The sequence below is a fragment of the Hyaena hyaena genome, unplaced genomic scaffold (assembly GCF_003009895.1).
Source record: "Hyaena hyaena isolate Hyena2069 unplaced genomic scaffold, ASM300989v1 scaffold_455, whole genome shotgun sequence".
NCBI lineage: Eukaryota > Metazoa > Chordata > Mammalia > Carnivora > Hyaenidae > Hyaena > Hyaena hyaena.
Genome location: NW_024081089.1, coordinates 207,702 through 227,187, shown reverse-complemented (window position 1 = coordinate 227,187; position 19,486 = coordinate 207,702). Strand labels below are relative to the sequence as shown.

The 19,486-nt window shown below is 38.5% G+C and overlaps 1 protein-coding gene and 1 long non-coding RNA gene across 3 annotated transcripts in view; one reads left to right on the top strand and one right to left on the bottom strand.

Moving 5' to 3' along the window:
- LOC120246219 overlaps positions 1-19,486 on the bottom strand; it is a gene marked incomplete at its 5' end in the record, with an annotated part of 228,496 nt that overhangs the window by 11,529 nt on the left and 197,481 nt on the right. The window contains one exon of the mRNA XM_039253656.1: positions 3,770-3,976. Coding sequence (XP_039109587.1) covers positions 3,770-3,976 — 207 coding nt within the window. The remainder of the gene's footprint in view (positions 1-3,769; positions 3,977-19,486) is intronic.
- On the top strand, positions 4,023-10,332 carry LOC120246220. 2 transcript variants are annotated; one of them, XR_005531982.1, is made up of 2 exons: positions 4,023-6,732; positions 9,216-10,332. It is a non-coding gene; the product is annotated as an uncharacterized LOC120246220 (long non-coding RNA). The 2 variants fall into 2 exon arrangements; XR_005531983.1 differs by having other exon boundaries at positions 4,023-9,138.

The following is a 19,486-nucleotide window of genomic DNA, read 5'->3' as shown; positions in this document are numbered from 1 at the left end:
ACCCAAACCAATGCTCCAAGGACTTTCTTAATTGCGACGGATACCTTGGGATCGGGAAGCTTATTTGTGACTTGATGAATCTGTACTAGCCTTGCCTGGGTTTCTGGGTTTCGTAGCAGTAAAAACTTTAAAGTAACTTTGTGCTTTAAAAAAATGCACACAGAAGATAGCCTACCTATGGAGTAGAGCTGAAGCACTGATCTCTGAGAGTCTAAGGAATCACTGAGCTCAGAAGGGCTGATAAAAATAGAATTAAAGAGATGTGCTCATGAGTAGACAGAGCAATGACCTTCTCTACAAGTGGGAGGGGCGGGAGGGGACTCCTTACTTTTTAAAGCAAAATATGTAGAACACAGTAAGAGCCATGTCCCCATGAGTAACAGGGCTGGATGAAAAACAAAATGGTGGAGACAAATCCATAGCAAAGGTCGTTGGTAATATAAAGTCGATTTCAGGCATGTGAAATCTTTAGTGTAGAACACATTCTGTTCCCAACCCATGGCTTTCCATAAAAATAAAATCCTGAATATAATGTGTTCAAACCCAAATTGTGAGGGTTTTATTGAGGGAAAAAAAAAGGTTAACATGTGACCTATATTTCATATCAGGATAAGGAGAGGCTTTGAAATAGCTCTTGTCACATAGTTAGAGCTGTGTTAAATGCAAAAGGAACTTAGGAAACTAGACATTCTATTTAAAAAAAACACCATAAAACCTTTGAGAATCATGTTCAGGCTATAAGGCAGAAGCAAAATTTCATCCATTTTTATTTTGTGGGTTTTTTTTTTTTTTGTCACATCTAGATTTGTAAGTAAATTGGACTCAGACACAACTCCCTTTTCTTCCCATATCAGAACATCCATTTAAAAATGTGGCTTGGATCTCACAGGTATTTCTAAGTATTTCTTAAGTATAAGTATAATGGTCTAAGTCATTTCCTAAGTGTAAGTTCTCTCAACCCACATGATGGGGGCGTTCATGGAAAGGATATCATGGTGCCCACTTCCAGTCATGGAGAACCATTTGACATCCAGGAAGTCAATGCAATTTAGTGGATTTCCTAGGGCATCGATAACATACTTAGTACAGAGATAGGGAGCTCAAGGGTAGAAGTTAACTTTAATCTGAGTAGGTGACTACTTGTAAACCATAATTTTAAAGGTCAAACAGACTTTTCCTTAATCCAGGAAGTATAATCTACCTAGATGTTGATTCTTGAAATTTCTTTTCAATGCATATATCTTTAGGAAAGAAATGCATTAATTTCATTTCTCACTGAGATTACAAAAGACCAGTCTCAAATGCCCTCCAATTCCAGGTTTTTTAACTCCAAAGGCCAATAATACACTTGGAAGTAACCTGGTAAGGGTCAGGAGAGGTACGGAGGAAAGTAAGATGGTTGCCAAGTAGCCAGATATGTGGCTGAAAGAAAATTGCTCTGATATCCAACTTGCTCTACAACTTGCTCTGCTGTACAGTTCCTGTCCTCTTAGGAGACAAAATTTTATACTGGAAACAAGTTGAGAAAAGCTAAGTAAAACTCGTGATAAGTGTTAGAGAAAGTGCAAGGAGAGAGGTCAGTTTGAAATGGGTTTCAGTAGATTTCACAGAGCAAAAAGCAGGTAAAGCAAAGTATGAAGACATAAGTGGGAAATGTCTAGACGCCAACCCACGAGTAAGAAGGACCTTGTGCACTCCCTGGGATCTGCAAAAAGGGGAAAGCTGGTTGAGTATTTGCTAGAATCTCTGTGGGGCACAGGTTCAGAAATGGTGGGGTGGACTTGTACATTGCCAATGCCATTCTGCCATTACCATTACATAATGCAGTAGTGGTCCAAACACAGGCTAAGCAACCCAGATGTGTCCATGAGCCCTAATGCCTCACAATTCAATCCTTCCAGAAGTGATTTCTTTTTTAGCATAATGTTACTATTACTGTTAGTACTTGGGGAGAAAAAAAAAAAACATTGACAAGTCGAATGGATTTAACGTCACACCATCGATAATACTTTGGAATCTTTATTTTACTTTTTGTTTTATAAAAGGAGCTAAAAGTACTTCGCAGATGTGAGCCCATTCATCTGCCCCAAATCTCTACAAGGCAGGTAGCAGAAGTATACATTAACCCAGTTTTACAGATAAGAATGTGGGTGGAGAGTAGTGGGGAGTGATGAAGGGACAGGTCTGGAGCAAATGCAGAAGTGAGTGAATCAAAAGGTCCTGATGATTTCTCTGCTAGGGAGAACAGGCCTCCTCATGCGGGGGCTTCTGGCTCAGGTCCCTAGACCTGCGAGATGCCACAAGATGGTTTGTAACAGAAGCGCAGACACTCCTGGTGTCCTGACTTCTTCAGGTCTTTCAGTGCATGGTGTATGCATCTATCTAAGCACTTCCCTGTGCAGATTAAAAACAAGCAAAAAAAAAAAAAAAAAAAAACCCTCAAAAAACAAAAACAAAAAGCAAAACAACAACAGCAACAAAAACAACATAAAAATTCAATCAAGGCAGTTTTGCTCCATAAGGTCATTTCTAAAGCAAATATTTCAGAAGTCTAATAAGGGCCATATGACAGCCCTTGACCAACCACAAGGAATTCTAATAGATACATTCAGAATCTCCCTACCTGTTGCTTTGCTACAATTTGCACGGTTCTATCATTTCCCACCTCAGTAAGGGAGTGAGGGGGTAAAGTGATCAGGAACCTTGTGTGGCACGTCTGTGCTTTTCCCAAGTAGAGTGTCTATATGAGTCACTCCAGGACCCAAACGCTGTCATGAGTTCGGATGGTAGATGCAAGAACTTTTCTATCTGCAAGACTGCTTTCCAAGCCACGTGAAACTTCCTCAAGGTTATATTCAAAGGTATTTTATGAGGCCAGACTTTCATCAACGTTATAATAAAAACAGTGGCTAAAGTCCATAGGGGAAGGGTGGTGGGAACAGAAATATTCTCCAAATTCTTACCAATTAATGGTGTGACACTGTTCAGTGATTTGCATGCCAACGCATCCAGGGAACCAGTCATGAAATGTATCTAAATTTTCCTTCTCCTATACCCTTTATCTCCACCATGTAATGGGAAATGATGTTCTTTCAGACTTCAGAATTCAAAACACTGATTCAAATAGGACTGGGGCTCAGGTTTAAACGTGCCATGAAATTTGGATTTTAAGAATGTGGTGCAATGTGAGGGATTTCTTTTTTAAACTAAACTCAGCTCACCTAAAGACTTTTTAAGAGAGAACATGGCTTCAAGATGTTTGCTAAGTGCTACTTGAACATTTTTGAAAATCTAGGGGCAGGGACTTTACTTTTTAAGAATGTGCTCATGGAAATAGTATGAAATGCCACCATCTCATTCATTTTGTGTGAGAGAATTTAAGCAAGGCACTGTGTACTTTCCTGAGAAATTGAAGTGTCCACAGACTCAGACGTCTTTATCAACCTGCTGATGTTTACACATGTTAACTGAGTCAAAGTTATCATGGGCCAAATCCTGAATTATTTCACTTGATTTGTTCCCATCACTCTCCCACAAAGCCGTGTGAAGAAACAGTTTGGTTCTTCCACAGCACCTTTGTTTCTAAAGGAAAACACTAAACTAGATCTTTAAGTCTATTTGTGGTATTAGAAAAAAACATTAATTATAATAGGCTTGCAAGTAACTTTGAAGCCCTTGAAATCAAGCATAAACACACACACACAAACATATACATTCATGCACTAAACCTACACAGCATTTGCATTAAAATATTTTCATATGCACGTACCTCAACAATGGCACCATTGGAGAGTCTGAGAAAATGGCGATATAGCTCTTGGAATCCACTGGGATAAACGGTGTATATAGATACATAACAAGTAATATCTCCTGGACCAAGTGCCGACACAGAAATTTCATTTTGCTTTTGGAGGTCACAGCTGGAGATTCTGGACTTGAAGCCATGGTTTTTCCAGATATAATCATACACTGCCACCTAGTGAGACACAGTGCCCCCCCACGACCCCCCCCCAATCCCGGAAAAGAAGAGAAAAAAAATTAATTAACTTCTGGCAAGAGCATATTTTTAAAGGATTTTACAATAAATCTGAAAGTCTCTGCCTTCTGCAACGCCTGCACTCCATTCCGTGCATATTTTTATGACATATATCTAAACAGTGAAGATAGACAAATCCCCAGTGTGTGCCCCATAAAGTTAATTCTAAACAGATGAAGCTGTAATTGGCTCCCACATTAACCCAAAGGAGGAAGATCAAGCGGGATGGAACAATGACAATGTTGATTTTTTACAAAATGCTGACGAATGGTGTTATAGATAGGTGTTCACTCATTCTCATCTGAAAGAAACCCTCGCTTATTTTTCCTTGTTCTTACTGTGCTTAGTGCTAAGGCTCGGCATCATCAAAACAGCGGACAGGATAAATTAAAGATGCATTTTGCCGAACTGCACAGGGCAGGCTTTTTGCCTACTTTGTACATTAATCTACTGTTTCTCCTTTGTGATGACCCTAACTGTTGTACCTGCCAGACATTTTTGTTCTGGTAAGATTTCTCAGGTAACAATTCTGTTTTCTAATACAACGTACCTGTGGCGACTTCGTTAATATTAACTGAATTATGAATAAGTGGAAAAGACAGTTTTATTGCTTGTGTAAAATATCGGTGATGAAGGGGGACCTGGGTGACTTCAGCCCAGGGCATGAGCTTGTGTTTGTGAGTTTGAGCCCTGTATCAGTCTCCGTGCTGATGGTGCAGAGCCTGCTTGGGATTCTCTTTTCTGTCTCTGCCCCCTAATCTCTCTCTCAAAATAAATTTAAGAACTTTAAAATATTGGTGATGAAAATTAGACTATACAACTCTAAAACGTGTTTGTGGCTTCTAGTCTCCAGAAATCTTTGTTATCATTTTCTACACCCATTGAGCTATCAAGATTGCTTTCTATAATTTCCAATTTTCATATCTTCAGATGCCTGTAGTTTCAGAAGTAGACAGAGGAAAGTATCCAATGGATTTCTTGCCTCACTGGCTTTTTCTGAGGTAGGAAACATTTATCTGTTTTGCAGAAAGTCTATATCAAACCTGGGCTCCGAAGCTAACTCCTCTTAATATGATTTACAAATACTGTAAACCCTCAGAAATATGTGAAGATTTACCAAAATGAAAGAAAGTTCTGGTCAAGTACTCTTTACATCAAGTATATAATCGACCATAAACTCCCAAGATTCCAGCTAGTGATTCTTTCTTCTTTGAAACTAAAAAGGTAAGATTGAAATCTGGATGAACAGGTACAGAAGTGGAAAATGTCTTAAAATGGCTTGACTGAGAAAAGATCAAGGTCTACTATAATTAGAAACAGAAGTTTACTGAGGATCCATTCTATCTTAGGTTTCTGAGAAAATCGAAACATGCTTTGGGAGCTAACTAACAGTCGAGAAGGAATTCATAGTAAGCATACATTTAACTCAACTTTAACTGTGATGAGTACACAGAAGGAACCTTATGGAGGAGGTGAGATTTGAGTTGTGCCTTGCAGGCTTTCAGTAGGTATGAAAAGCACCATAGGTGTTTCTCGCAAAGGAGCAGTAGTCCTAATGGTACTGATATGCAAACATGCACATTGGACTCAAGGGCCGATGAATGGTCCCATGGATTGGGTTGTAGCAGGGGTGTGAGGAACAACATATGAAGCTGGAAACATCATCCACAATTGCAAAGCCGTAAGATGCTGTGCTAAGATATTTTTATTGTTTTTTATAAAAGGGGGAGGTTTCCGAACAGAGGAGAGGCCTGACTTGACTTGTATTTTAGAGTCATAGAGCTGAAAGCATTGTGAAGGTAGACCAGAAGGACAAGAGATGGAAGACCATCCCACCCAAAATAATTGATGTGACCTGGCACTTGGGTAGTGGCATTTGGATTGGAGACAGAGTCCATGATTTCTTTTCCTGAGGTAGACTCACCAGAGTTTGGTCGCTAAGTAGATACGAGCTGTGAGTGAAAGGGACACCTCAAAGGTGACGGCAAGCAAAGCATGCGACCCCACTGGCTACTGACCCCACTGAAATGGGGCTACAGTGAGTGAACAGGCAGTGCAGGTTTGGGGAGGACAATAACCAGTTCATTGACTATCTCAAAGGGAGAAAGTTATGAAACTATGTCAAAACTGTGGAAGCAACTATGGAAACAGTAATCAATTTTTATAACTCATTCTTAATGTGTTTGGTAGCCTGGTGAGGATGGTAAGCCACCGGCACACATCCCCAGGGAAAATCAAGTGACGAACCATGACAGGCTGCCCTTCAGGCCCCAAGAAGTTTGTGCAGATTCAGAACTGAGGCCTCATAACTCTCCACCCTTGCACACAGCTCCAGGCCAGGTATTACATACATCTCTCCTTCTCTTCTTTAAAGGCAGCTGTTTCACTGATGTTTCCCAGCCTCTGTATGTAAAAGATTGAGCTTCAGGAAAAGCAGAATACAGTGAATGAGATGGGAACAAGCCTGCCACATCCGGGAGGCACAGACAGCCTCTGCTCATTCCACAAAGTACCGGTGATATGGGAGTTAGATCAGAGCCTTGACAGATGAGAGCCTCTCCGCCTTGGAAATGCAATATAAAACTAACCTGCGCGGCAGCCCCGCACACCGTTTGTCTGTCTAAAGGTCTATGAAGATGTACACATTTGTCTGTGGAGCAGCAACTCATGCTTTGGAAGCTGACTCATTTCAAAAGGTAAGTGATCTTCAAGATTTGGGCAGGAAAACGTGCCAAGTAGATTTTTTAAATAGTTTTTATTCACTTTGATGACGCACTTCCTCCGTCCTCTCCTTTTTAACCATTTCTAATCCTAGGGAAAAGAGGGTAAGTTGCCCTCTGCTCAGAGACATCTTTGATCTAAGTGTCTAGGAAGAAAGAAAGAGGTAGGTGGACTTGAAAGTAAGTCAGCGATATTTAGTGGCAGGTCCTAACGTAGGCAATTAACACACACCACACATGCATACACACGTTTATATGTATATCTTACTTAATGTCACAAGTCTTCCAAGTCGGTATATTATTCCCTTTTTATAGATCAGGAAACTAAAGCTCAGAAATGTTAAACAGCTTGTCTGGAGATACAGCTATGTGATGATATTTACTAAGAGAGAATCCTTACTCCTTATCCTTATTCACGTCAGTTAGCCCTACACTCCGGGCTTCTCTCCACAACTTTACTTATTCTCTCCCTGGTGAACTTGAAACAAGAAATCAGAACAGCCTCCCCGCCTCTCCCCTCTCGTTCAGTTACATCCAAGCTGCCTCTAGGAAGTACCCATATTCTGCCTGTCCATAGTCTAGTTTTAACAAGAGGAGCTTCTTCTGAGCATGACCTTGCATTCCAGCTCTGTCTGTTGTCGAGTCTCCTTCCTTATGGGGTGATGAATTAACAAGCCCACTTGGCAGCTGACCTAGAGCCCTATCTTCCAAATGGCTTTATCCCTAATGAGGCTGACATGTTTATGGCCTTTGGTCTGGTTCCTGTGTTTCCTTAATTTTCTCAAATAGCTCAGATGGAGAAAAGAGGTGTAGAACAGAGGTGCCCCCTGAGACCCCAACAATAATCGCTCTGATATGTGAACCCTGGTTGGTCTGACTCTAAGGCCCTTGCACCTCTGATTACACCACGTGTAAAACATTTGATCACGTAACACACCATTATCTTTGTGCGTTCGTGTGTGGCTGCAGAATGGGGATGTGTCTGAACATGATCCTGGACGCTGAGTTTTCCCTTAAGTTAAGTGCTCAGCTGGAAGAATCCGAGGGAAATTTGTTTTTGTTTTTGGCTTTTTGGGTTTTTTTTGGTTTTTGTTTTTGTTTTATCCTGGGTGGGAATTTTGTAAACACCCTTCTTGACTCAAAAAGTGTGTTGTATGGTCTTCATGAAAAACAGGAACAGAGGTAGCATCAAAATTACTGCAGGCATGAAGTCTACTATACCCCATGGAATTTCTCAAGGTTCTTTGAATTGAAGATTAACTAGAAGAAATACCAGAGTTTGTTTTTCTCCCCTCTTTTGGACCATAAAGTTGTAATACTAAAGCAATTGGGGTCGTTTTCAGGATTTCTAGCTAGCAGTTCTTAAGATAGGATAATCGAATACCTATCAACAGCAAAGCATGTGGATCAAGTTAAATCTTATTATTTTGCTGTATGGGTACACACCTCCTTATGGAAAAGAAGGCAGAGCATAGCAGAAGTGAGGGAAAGAGACCCATAAAACCTCACTAGAAATGGTTAAGAATCTGAACCAGATGTTCATACAGAAGAGAATATTTTCGGTTACCTGCTGATATATTGAACACTCTCCCATTGGCCATGAACACATCCTACCCTACGGGTAATTGCTTTATATTCTGACTTACAACCGAAGACAGCCTGAAGCAATTGGGGATGCTTAGCTTTGAAAGCTTCTTAAAATCCTCCCTAGGGTTAAGAAAGTAGGGCAAGGTAAAAAAAAAAAAAAAAGAAAAAAAAAAGAAAGAAAAGAAAAGAAAGAAAGAAAAAGAAAAAAAGGAAAAAAAGAAGAACAACATGGATTTTTATAACAGGAACTAAATCTGAAGAAAGGCAGTTCAGAGGATGGACACAGAGGTGAGGAGTGATGGGGAAATAACCATTCGATCTTTTTTGATCGTTCGGCTCATGCCTGAATAACCGACGTGGGCGAACGTGATTCTCTGCCACAGTGTTCCCTTTGACTTTTCACTCTATTTCTTTAAAACTAGCTGTTGAGTAACAAGCTTCGCAGCAAACTGACTTGTGATAGTTGATACATAGTCACATGCAATATTTCTCATTTAATTTTATTTCAGACCGTGAAGGCAATCCACGTAGAGGAAGGGAAAGATTTGTTAAAGCAAATACCAGACAATCTAGACATTCTTGTCTAGGGTAGGTGAGGAATAAAAGGAAGGAAGCAGGATATGATGTTTCTATAAACTGCATTTTCTATAGATGCCTTTGTTTTCCATTTCCTAGCAAGGCATGGTCAAACTATTTGGCAGTCTGAATAAGATCCCTGGAAAATTGGAGTTCACTCGGTATTATCTGCAGAATAAGAGGCCAGAAGACAGCTACCGTGCCCTACTGAGTCTGAAGGTAGCTCCGCAAGTGAACCCTTCCATCAGCTGAAATCTTTTTCATAAAACCAATCGAGTCCATCTCTTCATTTCCAGGATGGCCCTGGAAGGACACCTCTGGGGAGCTCGATCTGGATGCATAGAAGCTTAGAAGAGCCCACAAAATGCCAGACCTGCAAACAGTAATCCTTAAATGAAATTCATCATTCAGCAGAAAAACAAGTTAAGGGCGGTAATTCAATGATAGACGAAACAGGCCGGAACAGGTTCACATGCTGCATATTTCACAACAGAGCTTAATTAAAATAGGACTATGAGGCTGTTAATTGCATTATAATAGTTCAGCATGAAATTAGGTCTGATGTGAATGTCCTTATAGTGGATTTGTTTATGTTATTATAATTACACAGTGGTACATAGATTTACTGCATAGATACATTTTAACAGGCTGGCTCTTGGGTGGATTTCTTTTCTTTCCTTGCTGGAATTTGCACCCTATTTACAAGTGTGGAAAGTCGGCAAGAAGGAACCAGGGTCAGGAAATTAGGTCATACTGGATGATCCGCTTGGTCTCTTGTGTTCTAAAGCTTAGAACTCCAAATAAGTTGCGTCTTGATCACAGTGATTTTATTCACCATTTCGTTGAGAGAGAATATGTCACTAAAAAACTAGGTCTCGTAAGATAGGTGCTTTATGTTGTCTTAGAAAGCAACACCTTTCTTTAGAATCAATGAGTTCAAATGTATGACTAAACGTGTCTGCAGTTCCACAATATCATGTATTCCAGTGTAAATTTAAAAAAAAAAAGTCAACATTTCAAAGATTTGGGTCTAGCAAACAATAGTAACTTTTGTTCACAGGATGGAAAAGATGTGGCAGGAATTGGTTTGGTTTTCCAAATATAAAAATGGATTTACATTTTTCCTTGATTCATCCATAGTTCCCAATTTCTGGACAGAGACATACTTGGCTCACATAAGAATCTCACCTATGACCTTGGCTTAAACACTAAAAGCTGAGATAATATCAGAAGTTTTGGGAACAAATACAGCACAGTTGATAATGTTTTCCATTTTCATCTAGATATTTTTATTTCTGTGCAGACTATATATCTCAGCAATTTTGCACATTTCTGAATTTTGTGTGTTGCTTTGAAATAAAAGGGTAAAAAAATTAATAGAAGATTACCTACAAATAAATTAGGTAAGCAAGACGATTATGCCTTTGCTGTTTCTTTAACATAATCATTAGAAGTAAAGAACAAGCACTTAAGTAAATTTGAATCAATTTAGAGAAAGGTAATAAACTATGTTGCATTGCCAGAAAGGCGCACTTCTAAGCAAAATTACCTGTGCTTAATTTAGATAGAAATTATGCAATTTGAGAAGGCTAATGTGTACCTATATGTGCCTGTATACACGTTCTATGATCAATTTTGCTGTTGTGAATATCTCTGATTTTAATAACCCCCACAATGTTGTATCTTGTATCTGTTAGCAGATATGTGTGCTTTTCATAGCACAGCTACAAAATTCTTCAGAAACACACTAGGAGACCACAAAGAACTTCTGGTTATGACAGTGTCAAAGGTCTTGGGAATAGAAATAAATGAAAGAAAAAGTTACAGACAGGTCTTTTCATGGAAGTAGAACGTCACAGGCCTCAGCAGTATTCCCACGGGGTTTGTACACATGTATGTAAATGTTGATAATAGCACCAATATACCTACATGTGAACAACTACAGATTTGTTTCAGAGAGCATACAAACAGGGAGCAGTTCCCCTCCCATCCCCCACACACCAGTCCCCCCACCCCCAGTCCCCATCCCTCATCACCCCTGCCTTTTCACTGTGCATGGGAAGCACTAGCTACACATAGGAAGAAAGGGCTATAAGGTGAAAACATTTCACTACAAATCTGAGATCAAGAGCAGAGATGAGATTCAAACAATGACAGAAAGGAGAAAGGAAAGGGAAAAAACCCAAAACTTTGTTCCAGCATCCACTGTTTTGGAGATAAATTCTACAGGTGGCAAATGCATTTGTTGAAATGGAAAGCAATCCTAATGACCTGGCTCAAGGTATTTTCCATTCATGTGCTTCACTCTCTATAGATACAGAAAGGAAAAAAAAACTAATTTTACACTCAGATTGCATAAAACATATAAACCGTGGCCAAAGAATTACACAATATACCCAGATCTTCCCATTTAAAAGGAGCCTCTTTTTCCTTTGAATTCCAGAAAGAAAAAGAAAAAAAAAACCCATAAAATTAAACAATTATTCATCTCTGTGATCTAATATTTTAGTTCCTGGTCCAAAAATTTTAAAAAAAACCACACACACACAAAGAAAAAATAATTGATTTGACTTCATTAAGACAACCAGTTTTAGTCCAATTGTCAAAAGAAAAGAAATCTGACTACAATTTTTTTTCCTTTCCAGATAGCAGACTTTCATTGAGATACATATACCTGGCTGAAATTTACTCGGACCCACCAAAATCTAAGTCACTAAATCATTGATAAAATGAGCATCAGGCGTCTATGATATGAAGCTCACTTGCTCTTTCTTTCTAAAAGATCTATCCAACGAGCACCCCTACCTTTGCTTTGATGTGCTGTGAGCCCTCCATCAGGAAATACTCCTCAACAATCATCACTGCCATACTGGTGATTCATACTTGGTTCTTATCCAATTCTTTTAGTTTAATTTTCTCTAACAATAGAAAACTACCAAAGCATAAGGCAAGCAAAAGACAGATGATAAGTTGTCTCTATGTGAATGTATATGGGCATATGTATGAGTGTTTTATTTTATATTCGGGATAAATAACCCCCAAAGTTTAGTTGCTCGAATATTTTTGCATTAACTAAAATGAACAACACTCTACAAATTATCATGTTTCTTCTACCCTGACCGTTCTTTGTTTTGTTTTCCCCCTAAAACTTAGTTAGGGAGTATACACTGGCTGAAAATCTAGGAAGGAGAATTGGAAGTGGCAAGGCTGAACTTACCAAACACTTTGAGCATGCTTCTGCATGAGCTTTTGCAATGGCTGTTGCGTGAATCTTTCCCGGACAACCACTGGCACAATCCATTCCTTTAAAATGCTACTCAAATGTCACCTTATCAGTACATCTCTTCTGACCTCCCTCCATATGAAACAGCATTTGTATCCTCGGCCATACCCTATGCCTTATTTTCAACACAGCACTTACTAAAAGTGTTACTAGCAACCATACTATAGATTTACTTGTTTCTTGTCTTCCTGCACACAAATGTAAGCTTTGTGGGAAAAGAGCATAGAACCTGGCTCATAAGGGGTCCTACATATATATTTGTTGAAGGAACAGGTACGTTGAATTAAGTGATTTGAATTGATTCAGTGTTGAAGTCATTCTGTTTTTGTTTTCTTTTTGCCATGCCTACACATGCCTGTTTAGCTCTTTGAAGCTCCTGAAATTGATTCATTTTGGCCAGCTCCAACATGGATATGCAAAACAACAGCTCTTGTGTGTCATTTAAAAGAAAATACGAAGACCCCTCCATCAGAAGTATCGGCGAGGTGAACTCTCCACCAACTTCCCACAATGCAAGTTGTAATTCCTTATTTCCTAATTTACTGAAGTTTTTTCAGCTGCTATCTTATCATATCCTCCGCCTACTCCACCCACAGCCAAAGAGTGCCTATGTCCTAATTCTCTTTGAACAATACCCCTTTGCACGCATATAAACCTTTACTCCAAAGCTATAATGCATTATATGATAATTAATTGCCTTATTAAACAGCCCAACAAGTAAAGAAATATTGTTTTGATTGGACTAATCACGGTTTAATGGCATAAAAAAAAAGGACTGTATTTAATTTAATACCTTCCTCTTACAGGACCAGAGAATGTTTCCCAGTTATTTTTCACAATTACAGAAGAAACCGTATGTATCATTTGTGCTTTAAAACTAGGTCCTTTAGCATTATTCAAAAACATTTTGAGTCCCTCATTCAAGCCAGATGTTGTGAGATATACAGGTTAAATTATATTATCTGGGGCTCCATGAAACTTACAATTTAGTAAGGGAAGTGAGACACAAATGTAAATATTTCCCTTTTACAATGAAGATTTTTTTTAAGTTTATTGATTTTGAAAGACAGTATGTGAGCAGGGGAAGGGCAGAGAGAGAAGGGAAAAGGAGAATCCCCAACAGGCTCAGCACTCAAGGTCGAGCCCACCTAAGGGCTCAATCTCACCATGGTGAGATGATGACCTGATCCAAAATCAAGAGTTGGGTGCTTAATTGATTAAATCACCCATGTGGGTCACAATAAAAAGTTTTAAATGTCCTATGAGAGATTAAAAATTCTAAAAGGTTTGAGGAGGCATAAATCATGTCTGGAAGTGATGGAATTAGATGGCTCATTCTGGAAATCTCCCCTAGGCTGAGATTTAGAAGGAAGAGAAAGGCTATATACAGGAAAATATAGAATTTTGTCTTGAAAAATAAAAGAATGAGAGAAATTGGCTTTCATCTTTCATCCAAACTTCTAGTTCAGTGACTTTTAGTGAGCCTAAGTTTCCAGAATATTAACACATTTTGAGATTTCACGAGATTTTGGTCAGTTTCCTGACTTCACCATCACACTTACCCACCCCCCACCCCCTTTTTTAAAGGTAGTTCTTTCTTTGAGCATGACTTTTCCAGGGAAAAATAAAAAATAAAAAAAGAAGGAAAACAGCATACTGAAAATTGATCACCACAATAACTATTTGGAGAAAGATCTATTAAGTATAAGAATTATAAATAATACTTACATGACTTATTCTATAAAAGGCTCTGTTCAAAGCATATTTATTCACTAATTCATTCATTCAACCTTCACTCAAAATCTGTTTACTGAAATCTTACCTCCCACCAGGGCAATATGGAGACATGGAACTGAACCAATAGACAAAGTTCTTGCTCTACCTCAAGTGGCATTCCAGGGGAGAGAAACATACAGTACATAACTGAACGTATTATAAATGCTATGGAAGAAAGGGAAACAGTAAGGGATGAGGCAGTGGAGTGGAGTGGAGAAGGTAAAGGGCTACTTCTTGCTATTTTTGTATTCAGAGCTTTTATCTCATTGAGGGAAAGCCTCTCTGAGAAAGAGACAGTTGAATAAATGTGAATGAAGGGAAGGTGTGTCAATCACAGATGTAACTGGGAAAATAAGGAACAACAAGTACGATGGCTGTGAGGAGAGTACACTTGCCTTATGTTCAAGAAAAAACAAAGAAACCAAAAGAACTGAAACAAAGTGAGCAAAGGGAGAAATAGAGGTACAATCAGAGTGACGGGAGTCTGGGGCAAGAAGCCAAGTCTTCAGGGATGTGCAGACCACTAAAGAATGATGGTTTTTATGCTAATTGGATTGAGAAATAATTGAGCATTTGTGAACAGAGGAGTAACCTCTATTATATCATATAGGAGGAATCACTCTGACTGACACTGAAGGATAAACTCGGGATGGGGAAAACGCTATGGATTGAATCATGTTCCCTTAAATTATATTGAAGTCTTAAGTCCCAGTACCTATGACTGTGAACTTATTTGGGAATAGCCTGTGCAGTCCATCAATATGAGGTCAGTAGCATGAACCCTAATCCAGTATGACTGTGTCTTTATAAAAATGGGGAATTTGAGGCACCTGAATGGCTCAGTAGGATCAGCATCTGACTTCAGCTCAGGTCATGATCTCACAGCTCATGAGTTTGAGCCCCAGGTTGGGCTCTGTGCTGACATCTCAGAGCCTGGAGCCTGGTTCAGATTCTGTCTCTGTCTCTCTCTGACCCCTCGCCCTCTCTCTCTTTCAAATATAAATAAACTTAAAAAAATTATTTTTAAAAAGGGAGAGGATAATTTGGACATAGAGACAGATGTGAACATACAGGGAGAATGTCATATAAACATGAAGCAGACGTTGAGGTGATTCATCTACAAGCCAAAGAATGCCAAAGATGACCAGAAAATTGCTGGAATCCAGGAGAGAGGCATGGAACCGATCTTTCCTCAAAACTGTCAGAAGGAATCGACCCAGCCAACACCTTAACCTTGGACTTCTAGCCCCAAAGCTTGAGACAATACATTCCTGTTGTTTAAGCTGCCAGATGTGTGGCCCTTTGAAATGACAGCCCCTGGAAACTAACACAGGCAATGATCCACTTTACATAAATTATTGCATTTAATCCTCATTGTAAATCTAGATGGTGATTATTATCCCAAATCTCAGGTACAGAAAATGAAGTATGGGGGGGAGGGGTTAACTAACTTACCTGGGATGAGTTAGTAAACAATAGAGCCAAAGTATGGCTGTAAGGACATCCAACCCCAGAACCCAGGCTTTTGCACTCAGTCTCTACTTTGTCTCTAAAGGGCACATTTTATTTTATTTTATTTTTAAATGTTTATTTATTTATTTTTGAGAGCGAGAGAGGGAGAGAGTACACACCTGAGCTGGGGAGACAGAGACTCTCAAGCAGTCTCGACGTTCAGTGTGGAGCCTGTCACGGGACTCAAGCTCCCAAATCGTGAGATTGTGACCTGAGCTGAAATCAAGAGTCTGACACTTAACCCTCTGAGCCACCCAGGCCCCTAAAGAACACACTTTAAAACTGTGAAGCATGTGGAAAATATTGGTGCCAAAGTGCCCTAGTTTCAATGAAGCTAGGAAATTATATTCACTTTAAATCATATGTATTAAATAGTTATATCTGTGCTTTGTATTATTGAAAGTAAATGATGGGGAACAGGTGTTTGGAGAGGACTTGGCTGTAAAAAAATCTCATCTCCTTGCCTTATTTACCTTAATGAAGAATAATGCCCTGGGAGACAGAGTACCTATATTGTATCCTGCCTCAGTCTCCAGTGAACTCTAAGTCTCAGTTTCTTTATCCATAAAATGAGAAAATTGGATTCAATCATTTCTAAGGCATCTTCCAGGTCTATGAGTTATATATTTTGTTTTCTTAACTTTTGTCCTTGTGTAAATTTTACATCATTCCTTTTTTAGAGGTGAAAAACACCTCCTGCTGAAGACGGTACTCGCATAAGATTGAAGAGTCACTGCATTATAGAAACTTAGCTTATCAGTGCATTTATGCTGCAATTGCCTAGTCCATGACACAGAATGCTTAGAATTGTTAATGTGGCTAATAGAAATTGGTGATGCGGTATCTCTTGATTTCTAAGAGATTGACCCTACCAGTAATACAAAATTTTATACATGTTTATTTGTTATTGATTCTTACTGGGGTCCCCTAATTTGAGTTTACATTTAAAATGTTTTAAAAGTAAATAAGGAAATATTGAACAAATGTTTCCTTTCAGTTCTTTTCTTAGACCAAGGGCAAACCCAGAAGACTTAAATTTTTTTTCTTTTCTTTTATTCGAGAGAGACAGAGACAGTGAGAGTGGGGGAAGGGCAGAGAGAGAGGGAGAGAAGGTCCCAAGCAGATTCTGTGCCGCCAGCACAGAGCCCAATGTGGGGCTCAAACCCATGAAACCTCAAGACCATGACCTAAGCCAAAATTAAGAGTCAGACGTTTAACTAATGAAGCTACCTGGGCACTTTAAAAATACAAACTTTGGATTGTTTGATTATGCACTGAAGTCACAAAATCTGTAAACATAGATATCATTTTAGTGTTTATTTTAAATATTAATAAACCATTGATTTTTTGCTTATGGTTTTGGCTTATCCTTTCTTACCTCTGGAAAGCAGTCTTCTCCAGTCGGCAGGAGAACAAAATTCTAGATTTGTATTCTTTTTTTTTAATGTTTGTTTATTTTTTGAGAGAAGAGAACATGAGGGGCATAGTGGGGAGGGGCAGAGAGAGAGGGAGACAGAGGTTCTGAAGCAGGCTTGGTGCTGACAGCAGAGAGCCCGATGCAGGAATCAAACTCACAAACTGTGAGATCATGACCTGAGCCAAAGTCGGAAGCTTAATCAATTGAGGCACCCAGGTGCCCTTTGATTTGTGTTCTTATCATGTGGGAAAAATTCTTGATTTCTCACTTTCCTCAATGGCGAAATGGAGTTATTGAGGTCAGTAATTTCTAAGAGAATGTCAATCTCTGAAATCTAGTAAAATATCACAGTGATAATGTGCATTGGAATGAGAATACATAAGACATCCAAGGTTGAGGGCTATTACTTTCCGTAAGCAGTGTTTTCACTTTTTCAAGTTTCTAGAGGTCAGCAAATAATGATAAGATTTTTTTAACAGAACTGTTTTTTTCAACTTTGCTATAATCTGAAAGAGTACAATGCCAAAATACATAAATGTGATCTGTTGGTGCTCCCATTTTAGAAGCCAGAAATTCAAGACTCAGGTGACAGGACAATGATTACCACACATTTCTTACTTAAGAGTCTAGAGGAGATAAATATTTCTGACATGTTAGTGAAAATTTAGTATGAAACTCATCTGCTCTAAAATTCTACTGGCTACACACCAGACAGAGTCAGCATCTCCCTGTGTATCAATAGAATGGAGCAGTGAATTTGTGAATTGTTTCTTTAAGGTGACGTGTGCTGACGTTCAGCACTGTCTAGTTTCTCTTGTTTACTCAGTTAACTTGACCTGAGACTGGCAAATGGATGAGTGGTTAGTTAAAAGTAGGGCATCGACATTCATTTGTGCTCTTTGCCTCTGTGTGTCTCTGTTTCTGTCTCTCTTATAAACACACACACACACACACACACACACACACTCACACACACACATACATACACACATACACACAACAGAGCACCTCTATTTTCTGGGTAATTAAAAAAGGTTCTAGTCCAGATTTTAAGTAATGTCCAATTGAAAGAATGTTTTAGTGAACACCTTTTCTGTAATCTTTTAATAACAGTGTATTACTGTTTTTTATTTATTTTTTCTTGATGGCTGATCTCCAGCTGCATTTTGTCCAGCTATCAGACTCAATTCTCTGACATCTTTTTTTTTTTTTTTTGCTTCAGTCTCTTAAGAGAACCAAAACTATCACATAAGACATTTAGTCTACCCATTTCCTTTACAAGAAAGGAGATATAGAAGAAATAAAGTTCATGTCCAAATTCTCACTCCAACATATAATTTTCATGATAATGGAAAAGAAATGAAATAATAACTGACTGATAATATACTGCCATATTTTTCTAAAACATTTAGCATGATTTCTTGGAAACCATAAGAATAAATGAATATCTCTTGAACAATGGGAAAATTAAAGAGATTTTAAAGACACATAAGTTGTTTATTAAAAACTGATTTTTAAAACAAAAACACCTTAAAATTAATGAAGTTGTTATAATTGCCTTACTGTTTCAGCTAAAAGGTTTTGATTGTCATTAATTTAGCTTTTGTTAAATTAGCTCAACAGAGGGATATTTACAAATTTTTAAATTGTTTATGCTACAGATGCCCGATTAAAGTTTTCCAGTGATTTTGTGGGGCAATACTTGAATTCAGGCAGGAATATACTTTTAGAAGGAACAGGTATTAGAGAAGATTAAGCTAACGATTGGCTTGAGATTTACAAACTGTGGGAAAAGAGCAACCGAGGAATCAATTCACCCCTGGAGATACTTTAAGAAAATTCTGTGCAGGCTGTATACAGAGTGCATGAGGCATAGCAATCTGTCTCCACTATAATTCTAGAACTGTCTGTACAGAGATCTTCAAATAGGCAGCTGCATTTAATCTTTTGAATCTTTACCTTTCAGGTGCTTTTAATTCCAAGGTCACCTGCCAGCTACCGAGAGTCTAATAAACACAGCGTTCAACAGATGAATACATTAGTGAGTGTCTATGTACAGGAAACAGTAGAAAACACTAGATTCTGGATTATAAGGTGCTTTAGAATCTTAAACCTCAGATTACTTTAGGTAAATGTTATTGAGTTGTTATAGGAGTTTATAGAGACTTTGTGTCCCTAGGTGCTTTCTGCCCATGAAGAAACTTATTATTTTTTTTTTGATAGGGATTGGGGTGTGGAGAAAATGGGGAAAGAGGAGATAAAGGAGAAAATATGGAATAAGTTGGGGAAAATGAAGAGCTTATTATTGTAGGCATTATTTAACTTAATTATTGTGACAAATATCAACCAAAAGATAACACCAGGAAGAACAAAGAAAAGGCGAATTTATTCTGATGAAAAATCAACCCAATTACTTCTGAGGTGGCAATTCTGAACATAGCCAAATGATTTGTCTTCAAACATGATGTATCTAATGGGAAAAATATCCCAGGCGGAGGCTAAAAATGACATTAGATGATTAAAAACAAGTAGTCATGGGTTGAAAATCATATGTGCTTTTCCATAAGGGCAAGAAGTAA